Here is a 27,181-nt window from a genome sequence, read left to right on the forward strand (position 1 = left end):
TATTGACTGTGTGACCTCAAGCAATTTTCTGAACCTCTCTATGCCTCTATTTCCTAATCTGTAAAATGGGGATGAGAGTGGCCCCTGTCTTAGAGGGTTTTTAGGAGGAAATTATAGCAGCTGTAGGAGTAAACGGCTTGGATTAGCACTGGGCCCTTAGCACGCAGTTAACATGTGTTCGGTGTCTGATGTTGATTTTGGCACTGACATTGGGCAACCCAAGGAGCCACTGCATTTCTCCTGTGCCCTGTGGCTGGGCTCTTGTGCCCTGTGGCTGGGATCTTGTGCCCTGTGGCTGGGACCTGGATTCCACTTCCTCAGTAATGCTTGTCATGAATGGATGAGTCCCTGGGCCAGGTCAGCGGGGACAAGAGGAGCAAAGGCAGCACCCTGGCACGTCACTCCCACCCAAGGCCCCATTCGGGCAGCTATAGTGAAATGCCATGACTGTTACCAGCAACAGGCAGTTATTTCTCAAAGTTCTGAAGGTTGGAAGCCCATGATCAAGGCAACAGCAGATTCGGTGTCTGGTGAGGGCCTATTCCTTATAGATGGCACCTTCTCACTGTTTCCCTGCGTGGTGAGAGGGCCTAGCTGGGGCCTTGTTTACAAGGACCCTAATCCTATTCACGAGGGCTCCACCCTCATGACCTGATTACCTCCCACAAAGCCCTGCTGCCTAATCCATCACCTTGGGGGTGAGGTTTCCGCATAGGAATTTTAGGGGGATATGAATATGCAAATACTGTGGGGCTCAAGGCACAGGTCCTGGAAGCCTTCATTTCTACCTTCTTCCCTTCTCCCTCCTGCATAGCATTTGCTCCTTGCTGCTGTGTCCCAGGCATTGCAGACAAACTGTCCATGCTTTTGGTCACCCTTTCAAGGAGCGCTAACTGATGGACGGCCCCCCTCCAACTCCTCATTGCCTGAATCTAGGCTGAAGTCTGCTCTCAGGAGTTCCTGTAGCCCCCAGGTCTCCCGAAGGGAAGCCCAGCTGCTATTGTCAACGCTGTTCAGTTCTCCTTCCCCTTCTGGACCGCCAGCGGCTGTGTCTTTCTCACCACAGCAGGGGATACTTGATGAATATGCATAGAGGGTTGAGCCATGCTCTAGGCTCGGGGACCCACGGCAGGAGGGTGCAGCTTCTGGCGTCGGAGAGCTCGCAGTCTGGTTGTTTATCTACTAACTTGGATGCCAGGACCGTGGCTGGGCACTGAGGACGTGGAGAGGCAAAAGATGCAGTCCCACCTTAAAGAGGCGGCCATACGTATTCCCCCTCCCTCGCTGGCTGCCTCGTCTCCCCACCTCCTGTATTCCGGATGCTGGGCCAGGTGCTGCAGACGCAGACACAAGTAGGTCGTGGTCTCTGCCCCTACAGTCTAGCGGGGAGAGGCACAAAAACAAGTACTGTAGCAGAATGCAGTTTCTTTAGACACTTGTAGCCTGGTGTTTGTCTGCCATGGAAACCAGTGGCAATGGCTTTGGTCTTTGTATTCCTGTGACTAGTAACAGTGACACAACCCTGCATTGACAGGCCAGCGTCTGCTATGTTAACAGGACTTCACCAATGCCCTCTGATCCGGGTTTCCCAACCTCGATCCATTGACATTTGGGCTGGATCATTCTTTGCGTTGGTGCTGTCCTGTGCCCTAAAGGATGTTTAGCGGCTTCCCTGGCCTCCACTCACCAGATGCCAGTAGTGTCCCCCCTCTCCACCTAGTGTGGCAACCAAAGTGTCTCCTGCCATTGCCAAATGTCCCTTGGGGGACACAATAGCCCCTGGTTGAGAACCATAGCCTCCCATAGATCTGTAAAGCTGTAACTATAAATCAAAGTGGGATAGAAATTTTGAAATCCAATACTGTCTCCCTCCCCAACATCCCATGTACCTTGGGAGCATCAGTGATCTGGTTTGGCATAAAATGCAAACATCTTCTGGGATGTGGAGGGGCCCTTGGAGGCCAGAGCAGCTTTGCACCTTGCCAGGCCACAGAGAAGCAGGGCCCCTGGCGGAATGAACTGGATCATTGCCAGGTCTTTTTGCACCCTGTTCTGTGTGGATGCAGTGTTGGGCCGGTCATCACGTGGCCAGGATCAAACCTGGGAGAGTTGAGTCCAGATGTTTAACTGTCCGCTTGAATCTCAGTTCAGCCCTGGTATTCTCCCTCACCTCACAGCACCTATGACCAGGGAACCAAGTGCTCATCAGCAAATCCCAGAACCTCGAGTGCTTCCCGGGGCACAATAAAGATTTGCTGAGTGAGCAAGGGGGGATTGTTGGATGGCAGAGGGATCCCAAGGGATGAAGAATGGCTTTTCTGTCACCTTCTTGAATGCCATTGAACTTAAAAGTCCCCAGAGTGAGGGAGCGGGGTCTAGAGACCTTGGCTCTGACAAAGCACGTGTGGAAGATGTGGCCGCCATCACTCTCTTCCTGCTTTGCACCCTGTTCTGGAAGCAGATGGTGTCCCCGTGTCCCCATCCTCTGACAAAGAACCAGGCCACAGGATGACCTTGGATAGACCTGGCAAAGGCTCAGTGTTGGCAGGCAGTGTCCAGGTGGCCATCCGTGCATCTGCCCCTCCAGCTAGCATTTTTGGGCACCTGTTATGCTTGCTGGCAGTCTGCAAGAAGCGAGCCCTTGATCCCACCTTCCCAGGCCACTGGCCTCTTTCTGCTGGTTACTTGGGATGCTCCTGTGTCAAGTGACACTGGGGACATGCTGGTGGATCATTGAAGGTTTGCTGCCTGGAGGGGTTTGCTGTCCCTAAATTGAGCAGAATTTTTTTTTTTTTTTTTTTTTTTTGAGATGTAGTCTCACTCTGTCCCCCAGGCTGGAGTGCAATGGCACAATCTTGGCTCACTGCAATCTTCGCCTCCTAGGTTCAAGCGATTCTCCTGCCTCAGCCTCTTGAGTAGCTGGGATTACAGGCATGTGCCACCATGCCCAGCTCCTTTTTTGTATTTTTAGTAGAGACAGAGTTTTACAATGTTGGTCAGACTGGTCTCAAACTCCTGACCTCAAGTGATCCACCTGTCTTGGCCTCCCAAAGTGCTGGGATTACAGGCGTGAACCGCTGTGACCAGCCTAGCAGAATATTTTTTGAGGTCCAGTCAGGAAGTGGAACCTGAGTTCCTGGGGCTGATTCTCCAGCCGGAGTGCTTTGCTTGAAGGGGCTGTGTCTGCAGACGGCTCCAAGCTGGCCCTGTGCTGACCATGCAGATGCAGGGAATTGGAATGTCTCTTTGGCACCATGCACAGAGCTTGGTCATTGCTGCATTTCGCACCAACTAAGGCAACTCTGGCCTTGCTGTCTCATTTTTGGATCCTCCCCCTTCCTGACCTTGACCTTCTTCCCTGGAATCTTGACTTTAAAAGAGGAAGGGGCTGGGTGCAGGCTTTTGGGTGCTCAGCGTTGGGCCAAGCTGATGGCTTCCTGTAGCACTTCAGTGGCCACCCCTTCCCCAGTGAGGGCAGGTACTGCATGGTCAGATGCTGCTAGAGGGGCTGCCCCCTAAGCCTTGCCTTCACCATCCAGGCAGGCAGTGCCTTCCTGGAGGGCAGTGACGGGGAGCTCTAGGACCCTTCAGCTCTAGCCTGGGACACCACCCCTTCTTGTAGGCCGGTGCTGCTGTTCATTTAGCAGGAGGCAGTCATTTATTCATTCAACAAACATTTATTGAGCACTTACTGTGTTCCAGGCTCTCAGTGAAGCACTTTCTGAGAATTATTATCTCATTTAATCATTAGAACAGCCCTGTGCATGGTGATTCTTATGGTTGTCATTGTATGGAAGAGGAAACCAGGGATTGGAGCAGTGGATGGCATCTGTGTCACAGCTGGCCTCAGCTGGGATTGAGCACAGAGCTCAATCTCCTAAAAATCCATACCCAGGGCATGATGGTGACATGGCAAAAAGGGGAACCTGGGGGGCACACTGGCAGGACCAGAGATTGCTTCAGAGCAGAAATGACCTGGAGTAGAGTGGTCCCGTTTTTCACTGGGCAAGCAGTGGTGTCTCTGTCCGCAGGATGTCGGGGGGTGCTTGAAGCTCATTACACCCAGTGTGGCTTCCATGCCAAGGCAGAAGGAATATTAGGGGGAGGTTAGGACCAGGCTGTGGGCAGCATCCGCGATGGCTGGTTCCTTGTAAGTCGTACCACAGGGTTGGTCAGTAGCAGTTCAGCTCTTGTTAAAGCTGATAGGGAAAGAGGATGGGTGTTTGGGAACAGTTCTCTTGGGGGATCTTGGTCCCGGATTTGACCAACTCAGGACAACAGGACTCAGGGCAAATCCTTTTCATGATTGAAGCCATCCCTCCCTGCTCTCTCTCCCCCAACACCTCCATCCCTGTCTCCCCTGTCCCCTTCCTACAGCCCCAGGCCGCATCTTCTCAGATTGTGAAGTTAATTGCAAGGGAGTGGGATGGACCCATTGGCCTGATCCCGATGGATCTTTCCAGTCACAGCTGAAAGACCTTGGGTCTAATCATGGATCCACCTTTGATCAGATTCTTGGCTTTGGACAAATCTATCTCTCTGAGCCTCAGTTTCCTCCTCTGTAAAACGGGGTCAGGTGCCTGCCATTCGTGGATTGGCCCTGCCCCTGGAGGAACTGGTGGGAGGATTAGGGGAGGCACCAGATATATCCCCTGGCCTGGAGCAGTGCTCAGAGCCAACTCCCTCCAGAGGTGCCCCAGAACAGCTGGAACTGCACCCACACCCTTCTCTGGGGAGGACAGCACATCACTGAGGGGCGTGGTTTGAATCATAAGTGCTGGCTGCTCTGAATTCAGCCAGAGCTATCCTGGGCTGTGTGGCTGAGGGCCTCCGGGGGTCCTGGGGCTCCGTGCTGGGCTTGCATTTTGGGAGAACTCAGATGCTGCTGGCCTGCTTGCCCTGCCCTTGTTGGGTGGGTTGAGCTGTTTTTAGCTCTGAGCTTTGCAAAGGCTATTTTCTTTCTTGCCCAGAGCTCCCTTGTGGGACACAGTGAACAGCCTCCTCCCTGCCAGGCAGAGTTTGGGCCTGAAGAAAGAGCTTGGAGCCAGATGGGACCCTGTGGGCTTTGAAAGGGAGGCCTGGTTTGCTGTCTGTGGCCTGCCAACCTGGGACACCGGTGCCCAGCCGTGCTCCTTCCCTGGGAAGCTGAATAGATGCCAGGGTCTCACACCTGCCCCATGGGAAAGGCTGGGGTATGTGCCTGCCTGGATCCTGCCCTGTCCTGGATCCTGGCTCGCAGATCCTGTCCCCTTTGCCTGGCCACATGCTTCTGACTCACCAGAGGAAGAATGTGGTCTTTTTGGGAGAGAGTTTTTAAAAATAGTCCAAGTCCTTCTCCGGCCATGTCCCACTCCTCCTCCCCTTCTGATCATTTCCTGGCATCAGCCCCAGACCTCTTTCCAGTCTGGTTTTGGGGAACTGCCTCTTTGCAACTTGGCCGTGAATCTGTTTGTGAAGCTTACTGGGGGGAGCTGTCCTGGGTGCAGGCTGGTTTCAGAAGGGAGGGGCCCAGCTGTGGCCGCCTCCTCTCCAGGGGCCCGACTTGGGACCAGGGATTTCTGCATTCCTTCGGCAACTGTGCCTTGCGTCGCCTGTGTGTCAGGCCTGTGCCATGGGTGCAGATAAGAGCAGTGAACAGTGGTCACAGTCCTGCCTTCATGGAGTCTATATTCTCATAGGAGGAAACTGATAAATAACTAAAATTTGTAGTTGCCAGAGGTGTTAAATCCTGTGAGGATGGGGACACTGGGTCAGGGGATGTGCGTGGGCTGTCAGGAGAAGGTCCCTGATACAGTGACCTTGGAGCAGAGCCCTGAAGGTGAGGGCAGCAGTGCGTGGGTATCTGGGGGAACAGCATTTCAGGCAGAGGGAACAGCAAGTGCAAAGGCCCTGAGGCAGAAACATGCTTGGGGCATTCAGGGAGCTGGAAGGTGGTAGTGACTAGAGTGAGCTGTGTGGAGAGAGGTAGGACATGAAGTCAGGGAGGTTGTGGGGGCTGTGACACGTGGGGCCTCGGAGACCAAGATGAGGACTTGGGTCTTCCTTAAATGAGATAGGAAAGCATTCCAGGGCTCTGAGTGGAGGATGAACTTGGCTGCTGTGTTGAGAACAACATGTCAGGGCAGGGGTAGAGGTGAGAGCAGAGGTACTGCTTAGGAGGCATTTTGAATAGCCCAGGTGAGAGACGATGGTGGTTTGGGCCACGGTGGTACTGTGGAGGGGGTGAGATGCGCTCGGATTCTGGGCGTATGTTGAAGGTAGAGCCAGCAGGTTTGCTGAAGGGTGGGCCCTGGGTGTGAGACAGAGGTGTCAAGGATGACTCCAAGGTTTTGGGCTTAGCAGCTGGTGGGACGGAGCTAGCAAGCGGGATGGGAAGACTGGGAGGAGCAGGGTTCTTTGTTCGTGGCAGCGTGGTGATCAGGAGGTGGGTATGGGTATGTTAAGGCTGAGATGCCCGATTGATCACTGAGTGAAGACACAGAGCAGGCAGAGGGACGGAGCCTGGAGTTCAAGGGCAGGACAGGCTGGAGGCATCACTGTGGCCACGGCTTAGGACCCACGAAGTGAGCCAGGTGGCCCAGGGTGGCCTGGGGAGGAGCCGAGGTGAAGCCTCAACCTGGGAGCTGCCAACCTGGAGGGAGGAAGGAGGAGCGGAGGAACGGGAGTCGGAGCGAGAGGTGAAAGAAAGGAGCAGCTGGCAGGTCAGGCAGAATGGGGACTGAGATGTGTCCATCAGAATCGGTGTAGTGGAGGCCGCAGGTGACCTTGTGAGCTGGCTGGCAAAGCTGTGGGCACACACTTGGTTGGGGATACGTAGCTCAGCACAGAATGGGAGACAGGGACAGGAGACGGAGCATGGGCACTCCTCCGGGAAGTCCTTGTAAAAGGGAGCAGAGAAATGGGGTAGTGAGGGGAAATGGTATGGGATCAGATGAGCAGTAATGCAGCGTATTTATTCATTTATTTATTATGATTTTTTTGAGATGGAGTCTTGTTCTGTCGCCCCAACTGGAGTGCAGTGGTGCGATCTTGGCTCACTGCAACCTCTGCCTCCTGGGTTCAAGTGATTCTCCTGCCTCAGCCTACTGGGTAACTGGGATGACAGGTGCACACCACTACACCCGACTAATTTTTGTATTTTTAGTAGAGATAGGGTTTCACCACCTTGGCCAGGCTGGTCTTGGACCCCTGAGCTCAAGTGATCCACCAGCCTTGGCCTCCCAAAGTGCTGGGATTACAGGCATGAACCACTGTGTCTGGCCACGTATTTCTATTTGCTGGGAATGATCCAGCAGAGAGGAGTTGTGTCTCTTGGTGGCCTCGGCTTCTACCCCAGAAAGACGTCCTTGTACCATGCAAAACACTCCTCCCTGCCCTCCTTACCCCGTCTCATTTCTGGCATCAGCTCAGAGGCCAGTTTGGGGGGCTCCTCCAGTTGCCCATCTGCAGACCTGTGGACCAGTGATGGGATGGGCAGGGGACCCCTGCAAGTAATTCTGCTCAGAAAGGCAGGGGCCACGGATGGGCAGCAATTCTGAGATCCAGCTGTGCGTAACCATCTCCCAGACCCAGCCCGAATTCTTTGCTTGCAGGGGTCAATCCACCTGATGCAGGAGGGTGCGGCCTGGGAGAGACCACCAGGGCACCGGCAGAGGATAATGCCTTGTACTGGGTCCATTTTGGGAGCCTGGGATGCCCTCCTCAGCCCCCTGCTCCATGGGGCCTTGTGGGAATATCAGGGTAGAAAACTCTGCAGGAGTGGAGAGTTGAGCTGTGGGTTAGCTCCCACCTGTGACCGATGGAGAGCGCGGTGTGGGCCCCTTCCTGCTGTCCCTCTGTTGTGCTTTAGGTGAGTTCCTGCCCAGGGCTGGGCCAAGTTCATTACCTTACTTGTTCCTCATCTGAATCAGAGACAGCCTCACCTCCTTGCACACTCCCCCGCTTTTACTTACACAGCTCAGGATTGAAACACACCTGATCCCCGAGCCCCTGCCCTGGCTCTGATCTGGAAGTGGGGCACTGTGCCCGCCCCTGCCTTGGGTATGTACCCGTTGGCCTTCTGTGGCTGCTGCCTGAGGACAGGAACCGGAACTCTCTTTTGTTTCTTTGTCCCCAGTGCCAAGCTGGGGCCTGGCAGGCAGTAGGTGGGCAGTGAGAAGTTGGCTGAGTGGGGAAGGGAGTGGTGGGATGAGCAGCTTACTTTGGGAAAGCTGGAGGAGGTGAGCCTGACCCCTGGAGGTGAGGAGGGTGAACTGGGGTCACAGATTCCTCAAAGGTTGCACCTCAGCTTGGCCCCCTGGAGGCTTTAGTTCAGCCCTGAGGTGTAGCAGGAGCAACCCTGCCCCTCCCTTTGGCTCCACCCTGATGCCTGGGGAGCGGTAGACACCCCCGTGTGTGCCCCCAAATCCTACCGTCTCCCTTGGCAGTGCCCCTCCCTGAGCTCCAGCTCTTTCCTGCCATTCTTCCGTCTTTGTACACCTGCTGGGTTGCAGGGACGCACACAGACCTCCCTTTCCCGGCCTGCCTCATCCTTCCGGGGGGCTTTGGGTAGGTCCGTTCCCCATTTGAGCCTCAGCTTCCCTGTGTCTAAAAAGGAGGTGAGGAAACCCACCTCTCAGGCTGCCTGCAGCCTAAACACACTCTCATGCTGAGTAGCGAGGGCCCAGCAGCCAGGACGCCCAGCAGCTGGGAGGTGGGCATCCCTGTTGTAGGTGGGGAAGCTGAGGCTTGGAAGGGTGAGGTGATGGCACACAGTCTGTGTCATGCCAGCTGCTGTCCCCTCTCTGGCTTCCAGGTGGGAGCCACGGTGCCCCATCGCAGGGACACCCCTGATGTGGGGCCGAGGGCCTGGGGTTCTCCGGAGAAGAGGGGGGTCAGTTCAGCTGATGGCAGGCGGCTTCCTCCAGCACTTCAGCTTCTTCACTCCTTCTGCTGGGCTGGATCACTGGGGACAAAGGGGTTAATGTGTCTGGGGGCTGGGAGGGAAGGAGGAAGAGCAGGAGGAGGAGGTGGAGGAGGGGGCTGGAGACAGAGTCTGGGGCCGCCCCCCTCCCACGCTGTCCAGCCGCTTCTCCAGGCTGGCTCTGGTTTCCCAGGCAACAGCCCCCAGGGGTCCCCTCTGGCCTGGCCTCAGGGTCGGCTCCTTCCCACAGAGACCTACTCCCAGGGCTCCCTCCCCGGTGCTCCCCACTCTTCCTGCCTGCGGATCCTCACCAGGGGCTCCCTAGGAGGTCAGTGCGGGAGGGTGGGTGCCACCGACTCTGGGCTCAGGACACAGTCTCCATTGTCTGAGGCTCCAGCCATTGACCAAACTTGGCCCCTGCCCCAGTGAGGCAGGCCCCCTTCTCAGAGCCCCCCCCCGCTCCCTGGTGAAGAGGAAAGGAAGTTGGAGTCGCCCCCACCTCGGGAAGCTGTTTGAGTGTCCATCAGGTGGGTGAGGGAGGAGCTGGGGTGTGTGGTCCCTTGCCAGATTCTGCAGCTCTGGCACCTGCAGGGTTGAGGAGGGTCTGGGAGGATGCTCCCTGACCCACCCACTCCCCTACTCCCCCTTCCACCCTGGGCCTGGGACCAGGCTGAGGGTCCTGCCCTCTTGCTCCCAGGGGCTCAGTAGCTGTGTGGCCTTGGGGATGCCCCTCAGTCTCTGTCAGCCTCATTTTCCTCATCTGCTATGGGAATCAAATGAGATACAAACTAAAATGTTCAGTATGGGGCCCGGTGCACACAGTGCTCGGAGGTGTCAGCTATTGTCGTTTCAAATTTGGTGATCTCAGGCCTGGTGTTCTGGTGGAATACATTTGTCTTGGACTTAGTTTAGCAGTCTGTAAAATGAGAAAATGCTATTGGTCCTCAAGGGACCGGCAGGAACCCTGGGAAGGAAACTGACATTCATTACAAACCTACCAGCGTTGTCCAATGTCATCTTATTTACACCTGCACCTGACAGGTAAGCACAGGAGGCGCAGAGGGCTGCCTGCTCTGGAGTGGGGCTGCTGGAGAGCAGAGGATGAGCGTTGTCTGGGCTGGCTTCATACTGAGGCCGGGTTCCTGTCCATGCACCTCATCCCTCTCTTCTGCCCGCGCCCCTCCTGCTATAGCTCTGCCTGTGTTTTCTTGAAGGCAGCTCCTCTCTCCCCATCCTGGACTCTCCACCAGGTGGCCCTTTGTGCTGAGAAGAGCTGTGGGCATCTTGTTGCCCTGCGTGGGGGAGCCCTGGGCCCTCTTCTTGGTCAGGAGACCCCGCCCCACTTCCTGTTCCAGCTCCATTGTGCAGTTTGCATCCACTTCTCTTCCTTCCGGGCCCTGGGCTTTCAGGACAGGCAGAGGACACCAGGAGGGCTTGTACCTCACCTTCCATCTGTTCTCCCCTCCTCTGGTTCGAGGCCCCACACAAGCAGCTCCCCAGATCCAGGGATGTCCCAGCCTCATGGGTTCCTGGTCTGTGCCCTTTGGTTCCATGCTGGGTGGGTCCCAAGCAGGGGAAGTTCACAGCTGTTTTCTAGTGTGTACCCCGGGCCAGACCCAGTGCTATCCATGCTGAGATGGAAAGAAGCCCAGTGCCCCCAGAGAGGTCACAGGCTCTTGGGGAGGGCAGCAGTTATAATGGGGCTGTGTCCGCAGGCGTGTACGTGTCCCAGCACCACCCACGCTCTTTGAAAATAGCCTGTTGGCCCCCTATCAGCTGCACCTCTGAGCCACTGAATCAGAATCTCCGGGTGTGGGCCTGGGACATAAGTATTTTTAAAAAGCTTCGGTCGGGCGCGGTGGCTCACGCCTATAATCCCAGCACTTTGGGAGGCCGAGGCGGGCGGATCACGAGGTCAGGAGATCGAGACCATCCTGGTTAACACGGTGAAACCCAGTCTCTACTAAAAATACAAAAAATTAGCCGGGCGCGGTGGCAGGCGCCTGTAGTCCCAGCTACTCTGGGGGCTGAGGCAGGAGAATGGCGTGAACCCGGGAGGCGGAGCTTGCAGTGAGCCGAGATTGCGCCACTGCACTCCGGGCTGGGCGAAAGAGCGAGATCCCATCTCAAAAAAAAAAAAAAAAAAAAAAACAAAAAAACTTCACAACTGGAAACGACTGTGTGAAATGGGTCTAAGGAAGCTTTGTAGAGGAGAAATGGGGTCTGGGTTTTGACGACTGAACAGGAATTTGCTTGCTGGTTGGGCGAGAGAATTCCATGTGGAGGGAACAGACAGCTTAAGCAAAGGCCTGGAGATGTGAAACAGGTCGGGTGGCACGGTCATGGAGCGGAAAGCCATTCGTGAGACCCAGAGCAGAGTTCCAGGCCAGGCCTGGAGCTGCTGAGATCCGGGAGGTCGGTGGAGGGAGCGAATCTTGGAGGGCCTTGCTTAGGACCCAGGCTCCATTCCGACAGTGATGGGGAAGGGTTTGAAGCAACAAGGTGATGTGGCAGGTGTGTTTGTGGAGTGTCTCTGTGGCAGCGGAGGTGGCAGGCGGGTTGGCCTAGCGCTTGTCTAATGAGAGCTGAAAGCCAGAGAGACCTCTCAGAGAACACAGGTACGTGGAGGAGCTCTGGTCCTGACCAGCCCAAGCACCTGGTCTTTTCCCCCATTCCCCACCTTCTTTCTGTTTCAGGAGGTGGACCCTGCAGAAGGCCTCTGTGGCCAGAGCTTGACAAGGGTGCTTGGGCCAGAACCGATATCCTTGTTTCTGTCTGGGCAGGGCTGGGTGGCCGCTGCCCAGCTCAGCCCAGCTCAGCCCAGCAGCCCAGCTGCTGCTTCCCCCACTTCTGCCTGGACCTTTTTGGAGAAAGAGGACAGCCTTCCCTGTCCTCAAAGCATGACTTGCACAGCCTTCCAGACTATCAGGGCCCCCAGGTGTTTTTTTCCTCCAGGCCTCATTCAGGTGGAAGAGGGATGGGGCAGCTTGATGTGTGAGGGGTGGGAGATGGTCTTGGGGGGCCCGGCGTGGGACAGGGGCAGTCAGGAGGAGGGTTTCCTAGGAGGGCCTCTGGGCAGATGAACTTTGAACCCTAGCGGGAGGGGAACTAATAAGCACTTTGACTAAATTAGCCAAGCCAGGAAGACACCTGCTGTGATGAACTGGGCGGCTGAGGGCAGAGGGAGGTGCCAATGCCGGGCAGCTCTGGGTGGTCCCGTCACTGAGCCTAACCTGCTCCGGGCCTCTGGTGGGCACACCCCATAGCCGGGAGCTGGGGCCTCCCCTCTTCCTCCCTTATCTGAGCGCTGTCTCCTCCTCAGCCATTCCACACAGTAGCAGGAAGGGGAACTGTTCAGTGTCTGCCTGTCCCTTGGGTTTGGCGGTCATTGTTAAAAAGGTGACCTCCAAGAGAAGACAATCTCCTATAATCCCACCACCCAAGCATAGCCTGGATATGGTCCCCATGGTAACAGAGGCCCCTGTCTACCCAGAGCTTACTCCGTGCAGGGCACGGAGTGTAGAATTTGTCACACCCACCACTGGGTCCTCATTTCATCAGCACAGGACGCTCAGGAGGCAGGTGCGGGTCTTACTCCCACTGCCCCAGTGATAAAGGAATTAACTGCTGCTGCAGCAAGTGGCAGAGCTGGGATTTGAACCTGAATCATCCTGGCACCAAATCCTATCCTCTAACCACGGCCTTTGCTGTCACCGCCTGGAGAGTCACAGTGCTGTGGGCAGTGCCCTCCTCCTTTGGACTCAGTTTCCACATCTGTAAAGCAAGAGCAACACTGCCATCTTGGAGCTACTTTCTGGTTCTGACACGCCATGCTTTTGTATTAGTTCTCTTTTTAAAGATGAGAATGGTTATTGTTTATTTATTTATTTATTTTGAGACAGTCTTGCTCTGTCACCCAGGTTAGAGTGGCAGTGGTGTGATCTCAGCTCACTGCAACCTCCACCTCCCAGGTTCAAGTGATTCTCCTGCTTCAGCTTCTCAAGTAGCTCGGACTACAGGCATGCGCCACCACACCTGGCTAATTTTTGTATTTTACTAGAGATGGTGTTTCACCATGTTGGCCAGGCTGGTTTCGAACTCCTGACCTCAAGTGATCTGCCTGCCCCGGCCTCCCAAAGTGCTGGGATTACAGGCATGAGCCACCATGACTGGCCTGAAGTGGGTACTTTTTAATCCCCATTTTGCAGGTGAGTAAACTGAGGCCCAGAGATAGGATTAAATCATCCAAGGTCTCATAGCTGCTGAGTGGAACCCAGGTGGTATCGGGGAACCTGAACTCTTTTCTAACCCCATGAGGATCTGTAGTGGTGGCAGGGGGCTGCTGTGAGACATCCCCACTCCCTTGTCCACATCCTTCTGAGACTAGCGGCCTGTGTGTGCAAAATGGTGGCCATAGGCCTATGGGTATGGCAGGGCTTGCTGGCCTGTGTCCTTGTCCCGACACTTAAGAGCCCCACATTAGCCTGTAGGGAACACCTTCCAGATTCCAGCCCCAAAGGCTAGGGAGGCAGCGTGATCAGAGGACTGAGATTAGGCTTTAGGGTCAGTGCTCACTGGCTGGAATCCTAGTGTGGTCACCTTGTCCTCTTGCTTCTGTGACCTGGGGCAAATATTTGCTTCTCTGAGCCTCTGTTTCCTCATCTGTAAGCTGGGGTGTTATGAGAATTAGATGGAATAATGCTAATTAAGCATCAGGCTCCATACATGTTGGTGTCTCTCTTCCTTTCTAGGGAAAGCCTTGGGCTTTGGAGGGGAGGGCAGGAATCAGCCCTGAAGGGTGAAGAAAGGGGAGGATATTGGACTTTCTGCCCTGGGAGGGAAGGATCCTGGGTTTTGGCCCCAGGGCAAAGTAGCAGCCTCTTTCTGTATCATCATCAAATTGTATTTAAGGAACAATTTGGACAGGAGGCTGGGCAAAGTGCCTCCCTTTTTCCTTCTGTAAAATGGGTATAGGTCTCTCTGCTGCTTCCCTCCTGGAACTCTTGGGGCACCAGAGCCCTCAGAGAAAGGCTGAGCAGACCTCAGGGGTTTTGAATGAGCCCACTGGGAGGGGGCCCTGTAGCAGGACTGCTGTGCAGCTACAGGTTTGTTTTCCAAAACCCTTTGCTGAAGTAACACTTTAGTCCTGAGAGTTTTCAGTGTGGGTCTAAAAGGCACAGTCACTTGCTTAGCAGAGAGTAACTGGTATCATCAGTCACAGTGAGAAATGCAGGCAGGCGTCAGGGTTCACATCTGTGATCCCATCACTTGGTGAGGTCAATGAGGGAGGATGGCTTGAGCCCAGGAGTTTGGGACCAGCCTGGGCAACAGAGTAAGACCCTATCTCTAGAAAAAATTTTAAAAAATTAGCCAGGCATGGTGGTGTGCGCCTGTAGTCCCAGCTACTGGGGAGGCTGAGGCGAGAGGATCACTTGACCCAGGAGTTCCAGGCTGCAGTAAGCCATGATTGTGCCACTGCATTCCAACCTGGGAAACTGAGACCAAAGCAGCCTCAGTACCTATCGATGGGGGTTATATAAATTATACCCCCACCCCACAAAAAACACCTACATCAAAACCAAACCAAACCTACTCTGCAGCTGTTAAAAAAACGGGGTTGATTTCTATGTATTAGTACTATTCTGAAATCATCACTGAGATTTAGGTTAAAAAGGCAGTTGCAGCACAGTGAGTGCTGTGTGCTCCTTCTGTATGAAACAAGGCATATCTGCAGATATGCAAGTTGGCCCATGCATGGGAGAGTTCTGGAAGGATTCTCGAGAAGTCAGTAACAGTCATCTCTTCTGGGGGACTGGGGGATTAGGACAACCAGGGTGGGAGGTTGACTAACTTTTTTTTTTTTTTTAATTTTTTGAGACAGAGTCTTGCTCTGTCTCCTGGGCTGGAGTGCGGTGGCACGGTCTTGGCTCACTGCAACCTCCGCCTCCCACATTCAAGCGATTCTCCTGCCTCAGTCTACTGAGTAGCCGGGATTGAAGGTGTGTGCCACCATGCCCAGCTAATTTTTGTATTTTTAGTAGAGATGGAGTTTCACCATGTTGGCCAGGCTGGTCTCAAACTCCTGACCTGAAGTGATCCGCCCACCTCGGCCTCCCAAAGTGCTGAGATACAGGCGTGAGACACCGTGCCCGGCTCAGAGACTAACTTTTCATTGTCTACCTGTTGTATCGTTTGAGTCTTGAAAGGCGCTAGAGTGTAGTGGCTGCTTCTGAGCACAGACTCCAGAGCCCCATGGCCTGGGTTCGAACCCTGGCTCTTCTAGTTGTGTGATCTTGGGCAAGTTACTTAACCATTCTTGGTCTCATTTTCTCATTTATAATTTGGACTGATAGACGTTAATATTTGTAAAGTGCTTAAAATTATGTCTGAGATATCGTTGGCAATGCAAGAAAGAATGTCTGCTGTTACTAATATTGCCATTAGCCTGCATTTCATTTTTGTTTAGTAAGCCCGTTTAATAAAAATAAAGCCCTTAGGAATGGAAAGGAAAACAGCAACACAGCCAGTGTGTGGCCTGGGCAGATTAGACCAGAGGGCTGGGTGCTTTCCCTGCGGGGCGCGTTCTCTCCTCCACAGCATGTCTAGGAGGACAGCCCCCAGCACACAATTGAAGGTGACAGTAGGGAGCGGAGGCAGAGTTGGCTCCAGGGCCCAGGAGGCCCACCGGAGGCGTCAGCCTCTTGCTTATGTGAGCTCCCACTGTGAGGGGAGGGGAGGGCGGTGCCACCTTGGGCCAGGAGGAACTGTGCCCCCACGCTGAGCATTTGGGATTCTGTCCCTGTCTTGTGCCATTGGCCTCTGGAGCCGTTGCTTTCCTCACACCCGTGTGCCAAGGCCAGGTTACCTCCTGCCTGCTGGTCAACCCGTGGGGCGGGACAGGAAGAGGCAGAGTGAGAGTGGCCTTCAGCAGGGCCACCGGAAGGGACTGGCAGGAGTGGGCAGACCTAAGGGAGCCCATGCTTCCTGGGCAGCCGGGAGGAGGAAGTATCCAGCCCCATTTATGACAGTCAGGTGTGATCCAATTCCTGGAAGGTGGGGGACTGAGCATGACCCTGGACTCTGGGGCCAGAGCTTCACCTGTAAGCCAGAGGGGATGAGGAGGGACACCCAGCAGGTCCCTGCAGGTCCCTTGGCACTGGCAACAGGAAGATCTGTGGCTGCAGGGTTTTCTGGGAAGAGGGATTTGGGCTGCACAGCTGTGGGTGTTTCTATGGGTTAATGATTTATGAAGGCTGGAGGCTGGGGCCTTTCTGGGGCTGCCGTGCGCTCTGAGAGCCACCGGGCTGAAGCACAGGTTGTGAGCCAGTGACTCGTCTCAGTGGCTGAAACTGCAGCCCTGACTCCAGTTAATGCGATTTCTGGTCTTCTTTCCACAGGTGTGTAGCTGGGACGGTGCTGGTCTGAGCTGGACCTTGTCTGATGGCTTCCTCCAACCCTCCTCCACAGCCTGCCATAGGTACTGTACCCAGGGCTTCCTGTCCCTGTCATCCCTTCTTAGAAGGGGGCCGCGGGGGGCCAGCGGAGGGCCTTGCTCTGGAGCAGCATGGCGCTGGGTGGGAGGTCTGCTTTGCTGGCTGCTGGCCCTGCTTGGGCCTCATCCTCTGTCTCACGTTCCTTGTCTACAAAATAGAAGTAACTTTCTGCTCACAGAGGAGGCTCTGGGCAAGGGTCAATCCTTTTCCTGTCTCCTTGAGATCCCCCAGAGAGGTGAACACATGGGGGTCTCAGGCTGAAGCTTATCAATCAGGGGTGAGGAACTGAGGTTGGGGGAGAGGGTTGCGCCATAGGGTCAGGCCATTGAACAGTGGTAGCATTGCCGCATTTAGCGAAAAAAAGAGAAAGTAAAAGAAAGATACAGCTAGGCATGGTGTCTCATGCCTGTAATCCCAGCACTTTGGGAGGCCGAGGCGGGCAGATCACTTGAGGTCACAAGTTTGGGACCAGCCTGGCCAACATGGTGAAATCCCATCTCTACAAAAATACAAAAATTAGCTGGGTATAGTGTGGCACTTGTAATCTCAGCTACTCGAGAGGCTGAGGCGGGAGAATTGCTTGAACCTGGGAGATGGAAGTTGCAGTGAGCCGAGATCATACCACTGCACTCCAGCCTGGGTGACAGAGCCAGACTGTCTCAAAAAAAAAAAAAAAAAAGAAAAGAAAAAAAGAAAAAGAAAAATACATACTTATACTTATACTAACAAAATTATTTGTCGTTTATCTGAAATTCAAGTCTGTGTCCTGTATTTTATTTGGCAACCCTGGCACTGGGGCCTCAGATGCTGCAGGTGGAATCCAGGCCCCGCCCGGGAGGAACTGGGTCCAGGGCTGTTTCACCCACGGTGGCAGCTTCCTGTCCTCTTGTACCACTATGAGAGAGGCAGAATTGCAGATGGTAATGAGTGAGGGCTTTGTCATCAGCCCCATCTGAGTTTGAATCCCGACCCTGCCACTTAGACTGTGGGGTTGGTTAAGTGACATGTTGTCTCTGTGGCTTAGTTTCATCATCAGTAAACATGGGGACAATGACACCCCCTCCCGGGCTGTTGCAAGGTTTAAATATATGTCAGGCATGGGCATGGGGTAATCAATTGCTCATTGACGGGAGTGCTCATCATCGTGGGTGTCAGCAGGACAGACAGTGTGTGCCATGCCCTGCACCCTTGGCAGAGCCAAATGATGCATCTCCTCCTCCCTGAGCCTTGGGGTTCTTCTGGGGTGGGGGGTGGGGGGTGGGGAGCAGCACAGCAGACCTGTCTTCTCTGTGGCGATGGGTGGCTTCCCAGGGTCTCCCGCCTCCTGGACTCGCTTCTATTGGTTCTCACAAGGACCGAGTGTGTCCAGGAACATCAGAGGCATGAGTGACCAGCTCTGGCTGTGCCACCTGTGCAGGCAGTTAGGAAGGGCTTCCTTCAGCTCTCAGTTGTGCTGGGATGGGCCTCCTGAGTTTTCCTTCTGATAAGGAGCAATGCCTGATTGCCCGGGGGGAGGATAGAAGGCCGCCTTGGGGACAAGCACATCTCACCTCCAATTCATGACTGGGATTTGGGTCCCAGCATGCATGGCCTTGCCCCATCCCACCCCTGCTGCCATGGGCGCCTGTTCCTTTTCCTCTCCCCACCAAGAGGCCTGAACCTGAACATGGGGCGTGAGAAAAAAAAAATTTATGACTAAGTCAATTCTGTTCTGTTCAGCAAACATTTGACAAATATTTGTTGTTCCAGCTCTTTCTAATATTGCTGGCTAGCATCATCTGGGTGAACCCAGCTCTTTGCCATTTTCTCATTCTCTGAGAGCTTCCCATTACCTTCCCAAATTAAATTCAAATTCCTGAGTAGGGGATTCCCCACGAACCTCGTCAACCGTCTAATGACCTTCTTCATCCTTGCGCGTGTCTTCAGCACCCCTGGGGCACTTGGTGTTTGTTCTCTGTCTTTGCTGTGGCCTCTGCCTGGAATCCACACTTTAGTTGGAGCCTGTCAGGCCTTTTCTCATCCTTGAAGGCTCAGTGCAAGGGCAGCCTCATCCTCGAAGCCCTTCCTGAAGCCCCAGAGAGCCCCAGCCCCTTCCTCTCGGCACCGTCTCAGTCTCTGAGGTTTTAGGTTTTCTCCTGCTGGCTCTGCCCTGTCAGCCTCACAGTGAGCTCTGGAGGGGAGCTCACAGTTCCCCACCCCGAGCCCCAGGACTGTGTCTTATCTCTCCTTCCCCCTCCCTGCCCACTGGATGCTGGGAGCTGGTCACTGCATGCATGGGTAACTGAAGCTATTTCTACTCTTAAAGGGAGGAGGTGTAGGCCAGGCAAAGTGGCTCACGCCTGTAATCCTAGCACTTTGAGAAGGCTTGCTTGAGCTCAGGAGTTTGAGACCAGTCTGGACAACACAGTGGAACTCTGTCTCTACAAAAAATGCAAAAAAAAAAAAAAAAATTAGCTGGGTGTGGTGGCGCATACCTGTAGTCCCAGCTACTTGGGAGGCTGAGGTGGGAGGAGCACTTGAGCCCAGGAGGTCGAGGCTGCAGTGAGCCGTGATTGCACCACTGTCCTCCAGCCTGGGTGACAGAGTGAGCTTCATTTCAAAAAAAAAAAAAAGAAGGTGTAGAAGTGACCTGAGTCCCTGGACATGGCTGGGGGCAGGGTTGCCCGAGGCCGGATCTTGCCTGTGAGTTGGAGGGGACTGCCCTTCTCACCCAGCAGCAGCAGCAGCAGCAGGGACTGGGCTATGACAAGGCTATAATCATAATAATAACAGTGATAATGGTGGTAATAATATGACAGTGATGATGTAACGATGGTGATAATAATAAGCAGAATCATCATCGTAAGAAGAGCTAACATTTGGTGAGCACACACCCTGCACCAGGTGCTTTATTTATGTTCATTCATTCCATCCTCCCAACAACCCTGTGAGGTAGTTGCTGTTACCGTCCTCATTGTACAGATCTGGAAACTGGGAGGGGGTCAAATAACCTGACACTCATCCAGCTGGTACCTGGGTGAGCTGGAGTCTGAGCTGAACCCAGGTGGTCTGACTCTAAAACCTTAGTCACTGTAGTGACACCATCCATGTATAAAGGGAGACCCCCACCCCCACTCCCTGCCCAGCAGATTCACTTGGGCAAGGACCAGTGGGCACTGAGAGGCTAAGAAAACCCTGTATAAGTCAGGATGGGCCTGTATCTGGTACTCCCAAAATAGCAGGTAGGGACTTTGTGGTCATTTATTCCAGTATTTTAATAAATTTTTTTTTGAGACAGGATTTTGCTCTGTTACCCAGGCTGGAGTACAATGATGTGATCATGGCTCACTGTAGCCTCAAACTCCTGGGCTCAAGCCATTCTCCAGCTTCAGCCTCCTGAGTGGCTGAGACTGCAGGCACATACCACCACACCCAGCTGATTTTAAAATTATCAAAAAATTTTTACTTTTGTTTATTTTTTTTGAGACAGAGTCTCGCTTTGTCACCCAGGCTGAGGTGCAGTGGCACAATCATGGCTCAGTGTAGCCTTGAACTCCTGGGTTCAAGTGATCCCTCCACCTCAGCCTCCCAAGTAGCTGGGACTACAGGTGTATGCTACCACACCCGGCTAATTTTCTCATTTTTAGTAGAGACAAGGTCCCACCATGTTACCTGGGCTGGTCACAAGCTTTTGAGCTGAAGCCATCCTCCCGCCCCAGGCTCCCAAAGTGCTGGGATTACAGGTGTGAGCCACAGCACCCAGCCTATGTTTTAAACTTTGAAAATTGCCACCCGTAGACATGACAGCAGGGGTACGTGTGTGTGTGTGTGTTTCACAAATGCTTATCATGTGCCTACTATATGCTGGACATTGCACTAGATGCTGAGGATGCAACGGCAAACAAAACAGACAAAAATACCTGCCCTCGTGAAGCTTATATTCAAGTAGAGGAGACAGACAGCAACACAAATAGCATATGGCAGCCATAGAGAAAGGTAAAGTAGGCAGGGCAAACTGGGAGTCTCAGCAGGTCTGTGTGGCAGTGTGCAGTAGAGATGCCACAGCATGCAGAGAGATGATGTGCAGTAAACACCTGAAAGAGGGGAGAGCAGGAGAAGATACTCGCGGGAAGAATGTGCTAGGCCCTGAGGCTGCAAGTGCAAAGGTCCTGAGGCAGGAGCATGCCTGGCACATTTGTGGTACAGGAAGGAGATCAATGTGGCTGGAGTGGAGGGAGCAAGGGATGAGCAGAAGATTCTACACACATGTGCACATGTGCGTGCACACACACACACACACACACACCCCTACCCAATGTGTATATGTAACTGAAACAGAAGTGTCAAAACCAATATCGAAATTACCAAGGTGAATTCATTAGTATCACAATACATTATTTTTTAAACATCGGAAATAATTCAATACCAAATGTATTTTATTTGGTATTATAATATCAAAAAGAATACCCCATATGATTTTATTAATATTAGAATACAATGTTTAGAAACATCTGAAACAAAACAAGCTACCAATCCAAACACCGAATGAAATGCTGATTGGGAATCCCCTAATTGAACTTATGAGCTACCAGGGGTTGGGAACTGCATCTGAAAACCACAGATCCAGCTCCCACCCAAGCCCTTTATGTCAGCGCAGGGCAGAATGTCTGAGGGCTTAGTAGAAGAGTATGGAGGGTGAATGGAGCTGGGTTCCAGTCCATCCCCATCCTCTTAGCTGCTGACTGTGGGCACATTGCTTTGCTTCTGTCTCTGGGGTCTTGGGTAAATGTAGGTGATCCCGAGGCTGGATCAGGAAGCTGCCCATGGGCACAGCTCAGGCTCTCTCAGGACTTGTTTCTTGACACCTGGGGAAGGAGTTTGCTCTACAGGCCACATCGCTGCCCAGAGTCCACCCCTGCTGACCTGGCCTGTGGGATCCCCAAAGCCCAGGAGGAGCGGCTGTGTCTCCTCCTCTGCGACCTCAGAGGAAGTTGGGTACTTCTCATTCTGGGGAGGGAGGGCGTGCTCTGGGCTTCCATTGCAGTCAAGCAGCTGAAGAAGGGGTTTCCTACATCTGCCCCCAAAATATTATGCTCTGGGAACCTCCAGGTCATTGTAGGGGAGTGATTGGATTTTTCTAGTCCAAGAGACTGTTGGAATCAGATATGTCCATCTGTCCATCTGTTCATCTGCTGGCCCATCTGTCCATCTCTCTGTGCCAGCCACCTCCTCACCCATCACTCATCCATCCGTCTAATGTTTATTGAACATTTGGTAGAGCTGGGTCCGCAGACCCATGGGCTAGAAAATCCTGTTTGTCCTCAAGGATCTGAGGCTGTTGTTGTCATAATCCTTACATATACAGGCACTGTGCCGAGGGCTACTCCTACCCACTGGTTCTCTGATAGTGGTGATTTTACCCTCCAGGGGGACATATGGCAATGTGTGGAGACATTTTTGGTTGTCACAGCTGGAGGGTCCCCTGGGCCTGTAGGGTGTAGAAGCCAGGGATGCTGCTAATCGTCCTACAGTGCACAGGACAGCCCCCCTCTCCACCCACAAAAAGAATCATTCAGTCCCAAGCACCAATTGTACCAAGGTCGAGAAACCCTGAGCTGCAGCTCAGCTGATGGTCATGTCAGCCTTGTGGGGAATGTGCTGTTTTTATTTTCCAGTTTGCAGAGAAAACCAAGATTCAGAGAGCCAAAGTGACTTGCTCAGAACCACACAGCTAGCAGGGAGCTCAGACAGGGCCATGTGAGCACAGAGCTCATGCCTAAGCTGTGTGGCATGTGCCCACGAGAGGGCTGCTTAGGGTGGTCAGCTTGGCAGATGTTTAAAAACAGAACCAAACTGCCTGTTGGTTTTGCAGTGGGTTTGCATAAGGTAGGGGATGGAGTTATTGAACTCCTGAAGTTCCGTTCAGCCCAGAGTTTAGGAAGAAAGTCTTCTAGGAAGAGGACTGGGGAACCTCCATGTGGTGAAATGGCTGGAAATGGCTTCTCGTGCTCTCTACGATAGAGAATTCCTCCCCTCACTCATTTAACAAAAGTGGCTGAGCTCCTAGTCTGGGCCAGTCCAGGACCCCACAGTAGAGGGGACAGACAGGTGAGATGTCTGCTCTCAGGGATCCGAGCTTGGTGGGGAGTACAAACAAGGGGCAAGGGCAGAGAAGGAGAGGCCACGCCTCCTGTAGTAGGGTAGGCGGGGAGGGTCTCTCTGTTTGAGTTGAGCTTTAATGGGCGAGGAGGACAGGAGTTCATAGTCATGAAGGGGGACCCCCAGGAGGGGAACAGCAGGGAATGAGGCCTAGCAAGCTGACCTCCATGCTGGGAGCTTGGTGCCTTTCCCTGCCCCAGCCAGTCTGTGCCCTAGTACCTGCAAGCTGGCTGTCTCCAGGCCCAGGCATTCCCAGGCATTCCCAGGCAGCTGTGTTTCATGCTGTTGCACATACCAAATAAAGTGCAGCTGGAAGGATGTGCCTGTCTGTGCTCATTTGCACACACAAAGCACACAGACACATCAATACAGAAACATATAATAAGCTTGTGCTCACGCATATACACACATTTAAAAAGACCCCTTGCTCACAAAACAGGGAAACAGGAAATAAGAAGAGGAAAGATATACATTGAAGTACTGAGGTGCACAGGCTCACCCCGGGAGCACACTCCCTTCCCTCCCTCAACTGCCACTTGCTTAGAGACCTAACCCAACCCCCTCCCCCCGGCCTTACCAGCACTGTAGGGCCATGTGGCTTGAGTTTGATGGCTCTCATCCCCTGGCTCAGACCCGAGGTGCTCACCCAGTTCCAGCCCATGCCCACCTACCCCAGCCATCTCTCCATTGACCAAACCTCGGAGATCCTGCAGCCTGGCCAACTCCTCCTCTCTTCCAGGAGATCGGCGGGTTCCAGGAGCCCCAGGTCCCTCCTCCGAGGCAGAGGACGACCCAGGAGAGGCCTTTGAGTTTGACGACAGTGATGATGAAGAGGACACCAGCACAGCCCTGGGCATCCCCAGCCTTGCTCCTGAGAGGGACACAGACCCCCCACTGATCCACTTGGACTCCATCCCTGTCACTGGTAAGATGTTTCTGGGAACTTCCGGTCCTGGGGCTAGAGGGAGCATAGAGAACTGGGCGGAAGCTCCAGGCTCTCAGGGATGCCTGGTGGCCCCTCCGCTGTCCCCAGAAAGCAGGAAGGGAAAAGCCAGTGGGAAGAAGCTGCAGTCTATGGCTTCCCTTGGGAACTGGAAATTCCTAGCATTCCTGCAACATCTGGCGCACTTTGGCACATTGTAAATGGAAGTGGTTGGCCTGAGTTTTGCTTTGGAGACAGTTGCTGCCCAGAGCTTGCGTCTCTGAAGTCCTCCCTGCAGCTTCTCCTAAAGAATCCACACCAGCCAGAAGAGCAGCCTCCCAGAGGTCCCCTCTCCTGTCTGCCTTGGGGAGCTGGCAACCCTGGGGGGCAGGAGGGCCCTGATAAGCTGGTGTTAAATGGCAGCTTCTGGGCTCTTAGAGTCTGTTATCTGAGAGAGAATCTGGGGACTGGACCAGCTGGAACTTCCTGCAGGCTTGGGGACAGCGGGCTCCTGGAGCAGCTGGGGGTGGAGGGCAGGCCCAGAGCAGGCGGGGTGGCTGCCGAGGGTTCTGGCTGGAGTTTGGAAGTGGGCCACGGGGTGGGTGGGGGTGGTGCAGGCCAGGTAAGGGAGCTGAGGACTGAGCCAGGGCTGGGGGAGGGAGGCGGGGCTCAGCAGGCACCCAGACTGGCCAGGCCCTGTCTGCGGCGCCCCTGGGGAGGCTGGGAAAGGGGCGGGGAAGGCCCGAGTGCTTGGGGCCAGCCTCTGGCCTCACAGGCTCTCTGTCTGCTCTTCTTTTGCAGACCTAGACCCAGCAGCTGCCCCACCCGGCACAGAGTAAGTGAACCTTGCTCTTTTGCTTTGGCGGTTGGAAACGGGGAGACACCGGGCAGTGGGTGGGGATGGGGTGGAGCTGAGGCCCAGAGGACTGTCTTTGGCTAAGGAGGAAGGCATTTCACTGAGGCCCTGTGCCCTGGGGGAAGAGGTCAGTTCCAGAAACTCATGGTACTTTTTCTTTTATTTTGCCCACAAACCTCTGAAACCGCAGGAGGCAGGCCTGGCTCCAAACCCTACCTCTGTCCCTTCCTAGCTATGTAGCCTTGGAGGAGTCACAGAAACTCTCCAAGTGTCAGTCTGTTCAAGGCTGAAAGGGAAACAATGAGAGCACCCCCTCTGTTGGGTTTGTCTTGGAGAAGCGAACGGCTGGAGGGTCCCCAGTGTGTGTGTGTGTGTGTGTGTGTGTGTGTGTGTGTCTGTGTGTAGTGGGGGAGGTTGGGAGGGTTTGAGGGTTGGGGGGTGCAGCCCATTGTAATTATTTTTGCAGTTGCCATTTGTCTTGCTAGTATCATTCCCATTCCTATGACAGTTGCTGTTAGGGACCCTGCCCTCTGTGCCTGGGAGCCTGTCAGAGGCAGTGTAGCCTAGTGGTTAGGAGCCTGGATGTTGGGGTGAGGGCCTGTGTCTTGGCTGTGGCCCCCACACTGGCCACAGGTCCTCATGTCAGTCAAGTCCCCCTTTGGTTTTCTCATCTGTAAAATGGGCCATCGGGTAAGATGCCCAGCCTCGTGGTAGGTGCCTAATCGAGGCATTTGCTTTTTATCACAGTTCTTCTTTGTCTTCTGCAAGTTAGGTCTGGGTTGGAAGGGTAATTGGGCAACTGGAGGTGGTGGGAGCTGGGGCCTCTCAGGACCAGGTGCTTAGAGCCTCCTTGCCTAAGCCGTGGAGAGGTCTAGGCTCCAAATGAATGGCCCAAGCATCTGGAACCCCGAGTTTAAATCCTCACTACCCTGGTGAGGGGAGGCATGTTTGAGCCCTGCTTTGTCTTCCTGGGGTGCCCCAAACTGAGCAAGAGGGGCTAATTCTCAGGTTGGTGTCACCCAACGGGAGGTTTCAGAGATGCAGGTTGCAGGCCCAGGCCCCCGGAGGAGAAGTCCTTCATGTGCTCATTTGCTGTCCAGAGTGGGTGGACTTGGGGAGGGTTTCTGCTGAGCTTGCTACTATGTAATTAAGGTCAGAATTAGGGGCCAGCCTCTCCTCCCTGATTAGGGACCTGAAATGAATCAGCAGCCATTCGTCCTGCACCTGGGCTGGGAAGGGCCGTGATGGCTGCAATCTTCCAAGGGTTTATATCTCCAGGGTGGGCCAGGGGTGAAGCTGTGGAGAAACTCAGTCTGGTGGGAGATGCAGATGTGTCAGAGTGGGACAGAGACGGATGCCCAGGGAGCTGGGACACTGACTGGAGGGGAGCAAGGATGGGGCCATCAGGGAAGACTTCTGGGCCAGGTCCTGGCTCAGCAAGTGAGTGGAAATTCTCCATTCAGGATGGCAGAGGGGCAGGGGGAGTGCCCGCTGAGGAAGCCCTGAGCAGAGGTACAAGGCTGGCACACAGGGTGGTCAGCACACTCACTTCCTTCAAGCTACCCTCCTGGGGACCCCAGGAGTTAGGTGATGTGCTCAGGGTTCCATGTAGATAAGTAGATGCTCATTCAGAACAGAGACCAAGGCCCCTCTGACACAGAGGCCAGGCACTTGGCCACTGTGCTTCCCTGCCTCCAGGAGCTCATGCCCTGGTCCCTGATGAGACAGTGTGGCTGGCTTCATAGGAATGATCCGATTGTACATTTTTCGAGGAAAGACTTTTGCCCACTCAGAGATGATCTCTGAGCTCTTGGGAGAGTGGCGTCTAAGCAGTCGGTGGAATGTTCCATAGGTCCCTCCTGGGGAGCCTTGTGTGGCAGTGCCCGGTGCGTGATTCCTGGTGAGGTCCCTTCCCTTGACATGAGAGCACAGCAAAAAGAGCCAGCTCTTTGCTCCCCCAACACGGAGATCTTGTGAGGGCGGAAGGGTGTGCAGGTGTGTCTCTCTACCAGCAGTTGCCTCTATGGGGACAGGGACTTTTTGATTTTTTGGAGGGGGATGTTTTGTTTGCTGCCACACCTCATGGCTTAGCACAGTGGCAGGCACAGGGTGAGTGCCAAAGACGTCTTTGTTGAACGAATGATGGACAGAAGGACAAGGAGGGTCTGTGTCTCCATGGAAGCAAGGAGAAAACAAACAGCATGTCAGACCGGGTGAAGTGGCTCATGCCTGTAATCCCAGCACTTTGGGAGGTCAAGGTGGGTGGATCACCGAGGTCAGGAGTTCAAGAACCAGCCTGGCCAACATGATGAAACCCTGTCTCTACTAAAAATACAAAAATTAGCCGGGCCTGGTGGCCGGTGCCTGTAATTCCAGCTACTGGGGAGGCTGAGGCAGGAGAATCGCTTGAACCTGGGAGGTGGAGGTTGCAGTGAGGCGAGATTGTGCCATTTCACTCCAGCCTGTGTGACAGAGCGAGACTCTGTCTCAAAAACAAACAAACAAACAAACAAACAAACAAACAAAACCAACCAAAGAATACCACCCCACCACCTTACCCCCAAACAAATGGCATATCAATAGGGTTTCTATTGGATTCTGACTCTGGCAGCTGTAGAGGCCAAGACAGAAGCCAGGGAAGGGAAGCGCAGAGTGGTTGTGTCGCCCAAGGCCACATGGCTAGAGTCACCTGACCTCACTGGTGCTGATGGTGCTGTGCTGAGCCACAGGCTGTGCTAACTGCTCTGTGTACATTATCTCTTTTTGTTGTTGTTTGAGACAGGGTCTCACTCTGTTGCCCAGGCTGGAGTGCCGTGGTGTGATCATGGCTCACTGCATCCTCGACCTTCCAGGCTTTAGCGATTCTCCTG

The 27,181-nt window shown here is 54.0% G+C and overlaps 1 protein-coding gene across 8 annotated transcripts in view; it reads left to right on the top strand.

The window, feature by feature from the left end:
• ARHGEF10L (Rho guanine nucleotide exchange factor 10 like) overlaps positions 1-27,181 on the top strand; it is a 160,984-nt gene that overhangs the window by 25,543 nt on the left and 108,260 nt on the right. For 7 of the 8 annotated variants that reach the window (XM_030805147.1, XM_030805149.1, XM_030805151.1 and 4 more), the window contains exons 2-4: positions 16,300-16,379; positions 23,273-23,458; positions 24,257-24,290. In XM_030805147.1, coding sequence (XP_030661007.1) covers positions 16,343-16,379; positions 23,273-23,458; positions 24,257-24,290 — 257 coding nt within the window. In that variant the 5' untranslated portion in view covers positions 16,300-16,342. Of the gene's footprint in view, positions 1-16,299; positions 16,380-23,272; positions 23,459-24,256; positions 24,291-27,181 lie in introns of those variants that run through there. The other variant, XM_030805154.1, reaches the window with a different exon arrangement.

The sequence above is a fragment of the Nomascus leucogenys genome, chromosome 24 (assembly GCF_006542625.1).
Source record: "Nomascus leucogenys isolate Asia chromosome 24, Asia_NLE_v1, whole genome shotgun sequence".
Classification (NCBI taxonomy): Eukaryota; Metazoa; Chordata; class Mammalia; order Primates; family Hylobatidae; genus Nomascus; species Nomascus leucogenys.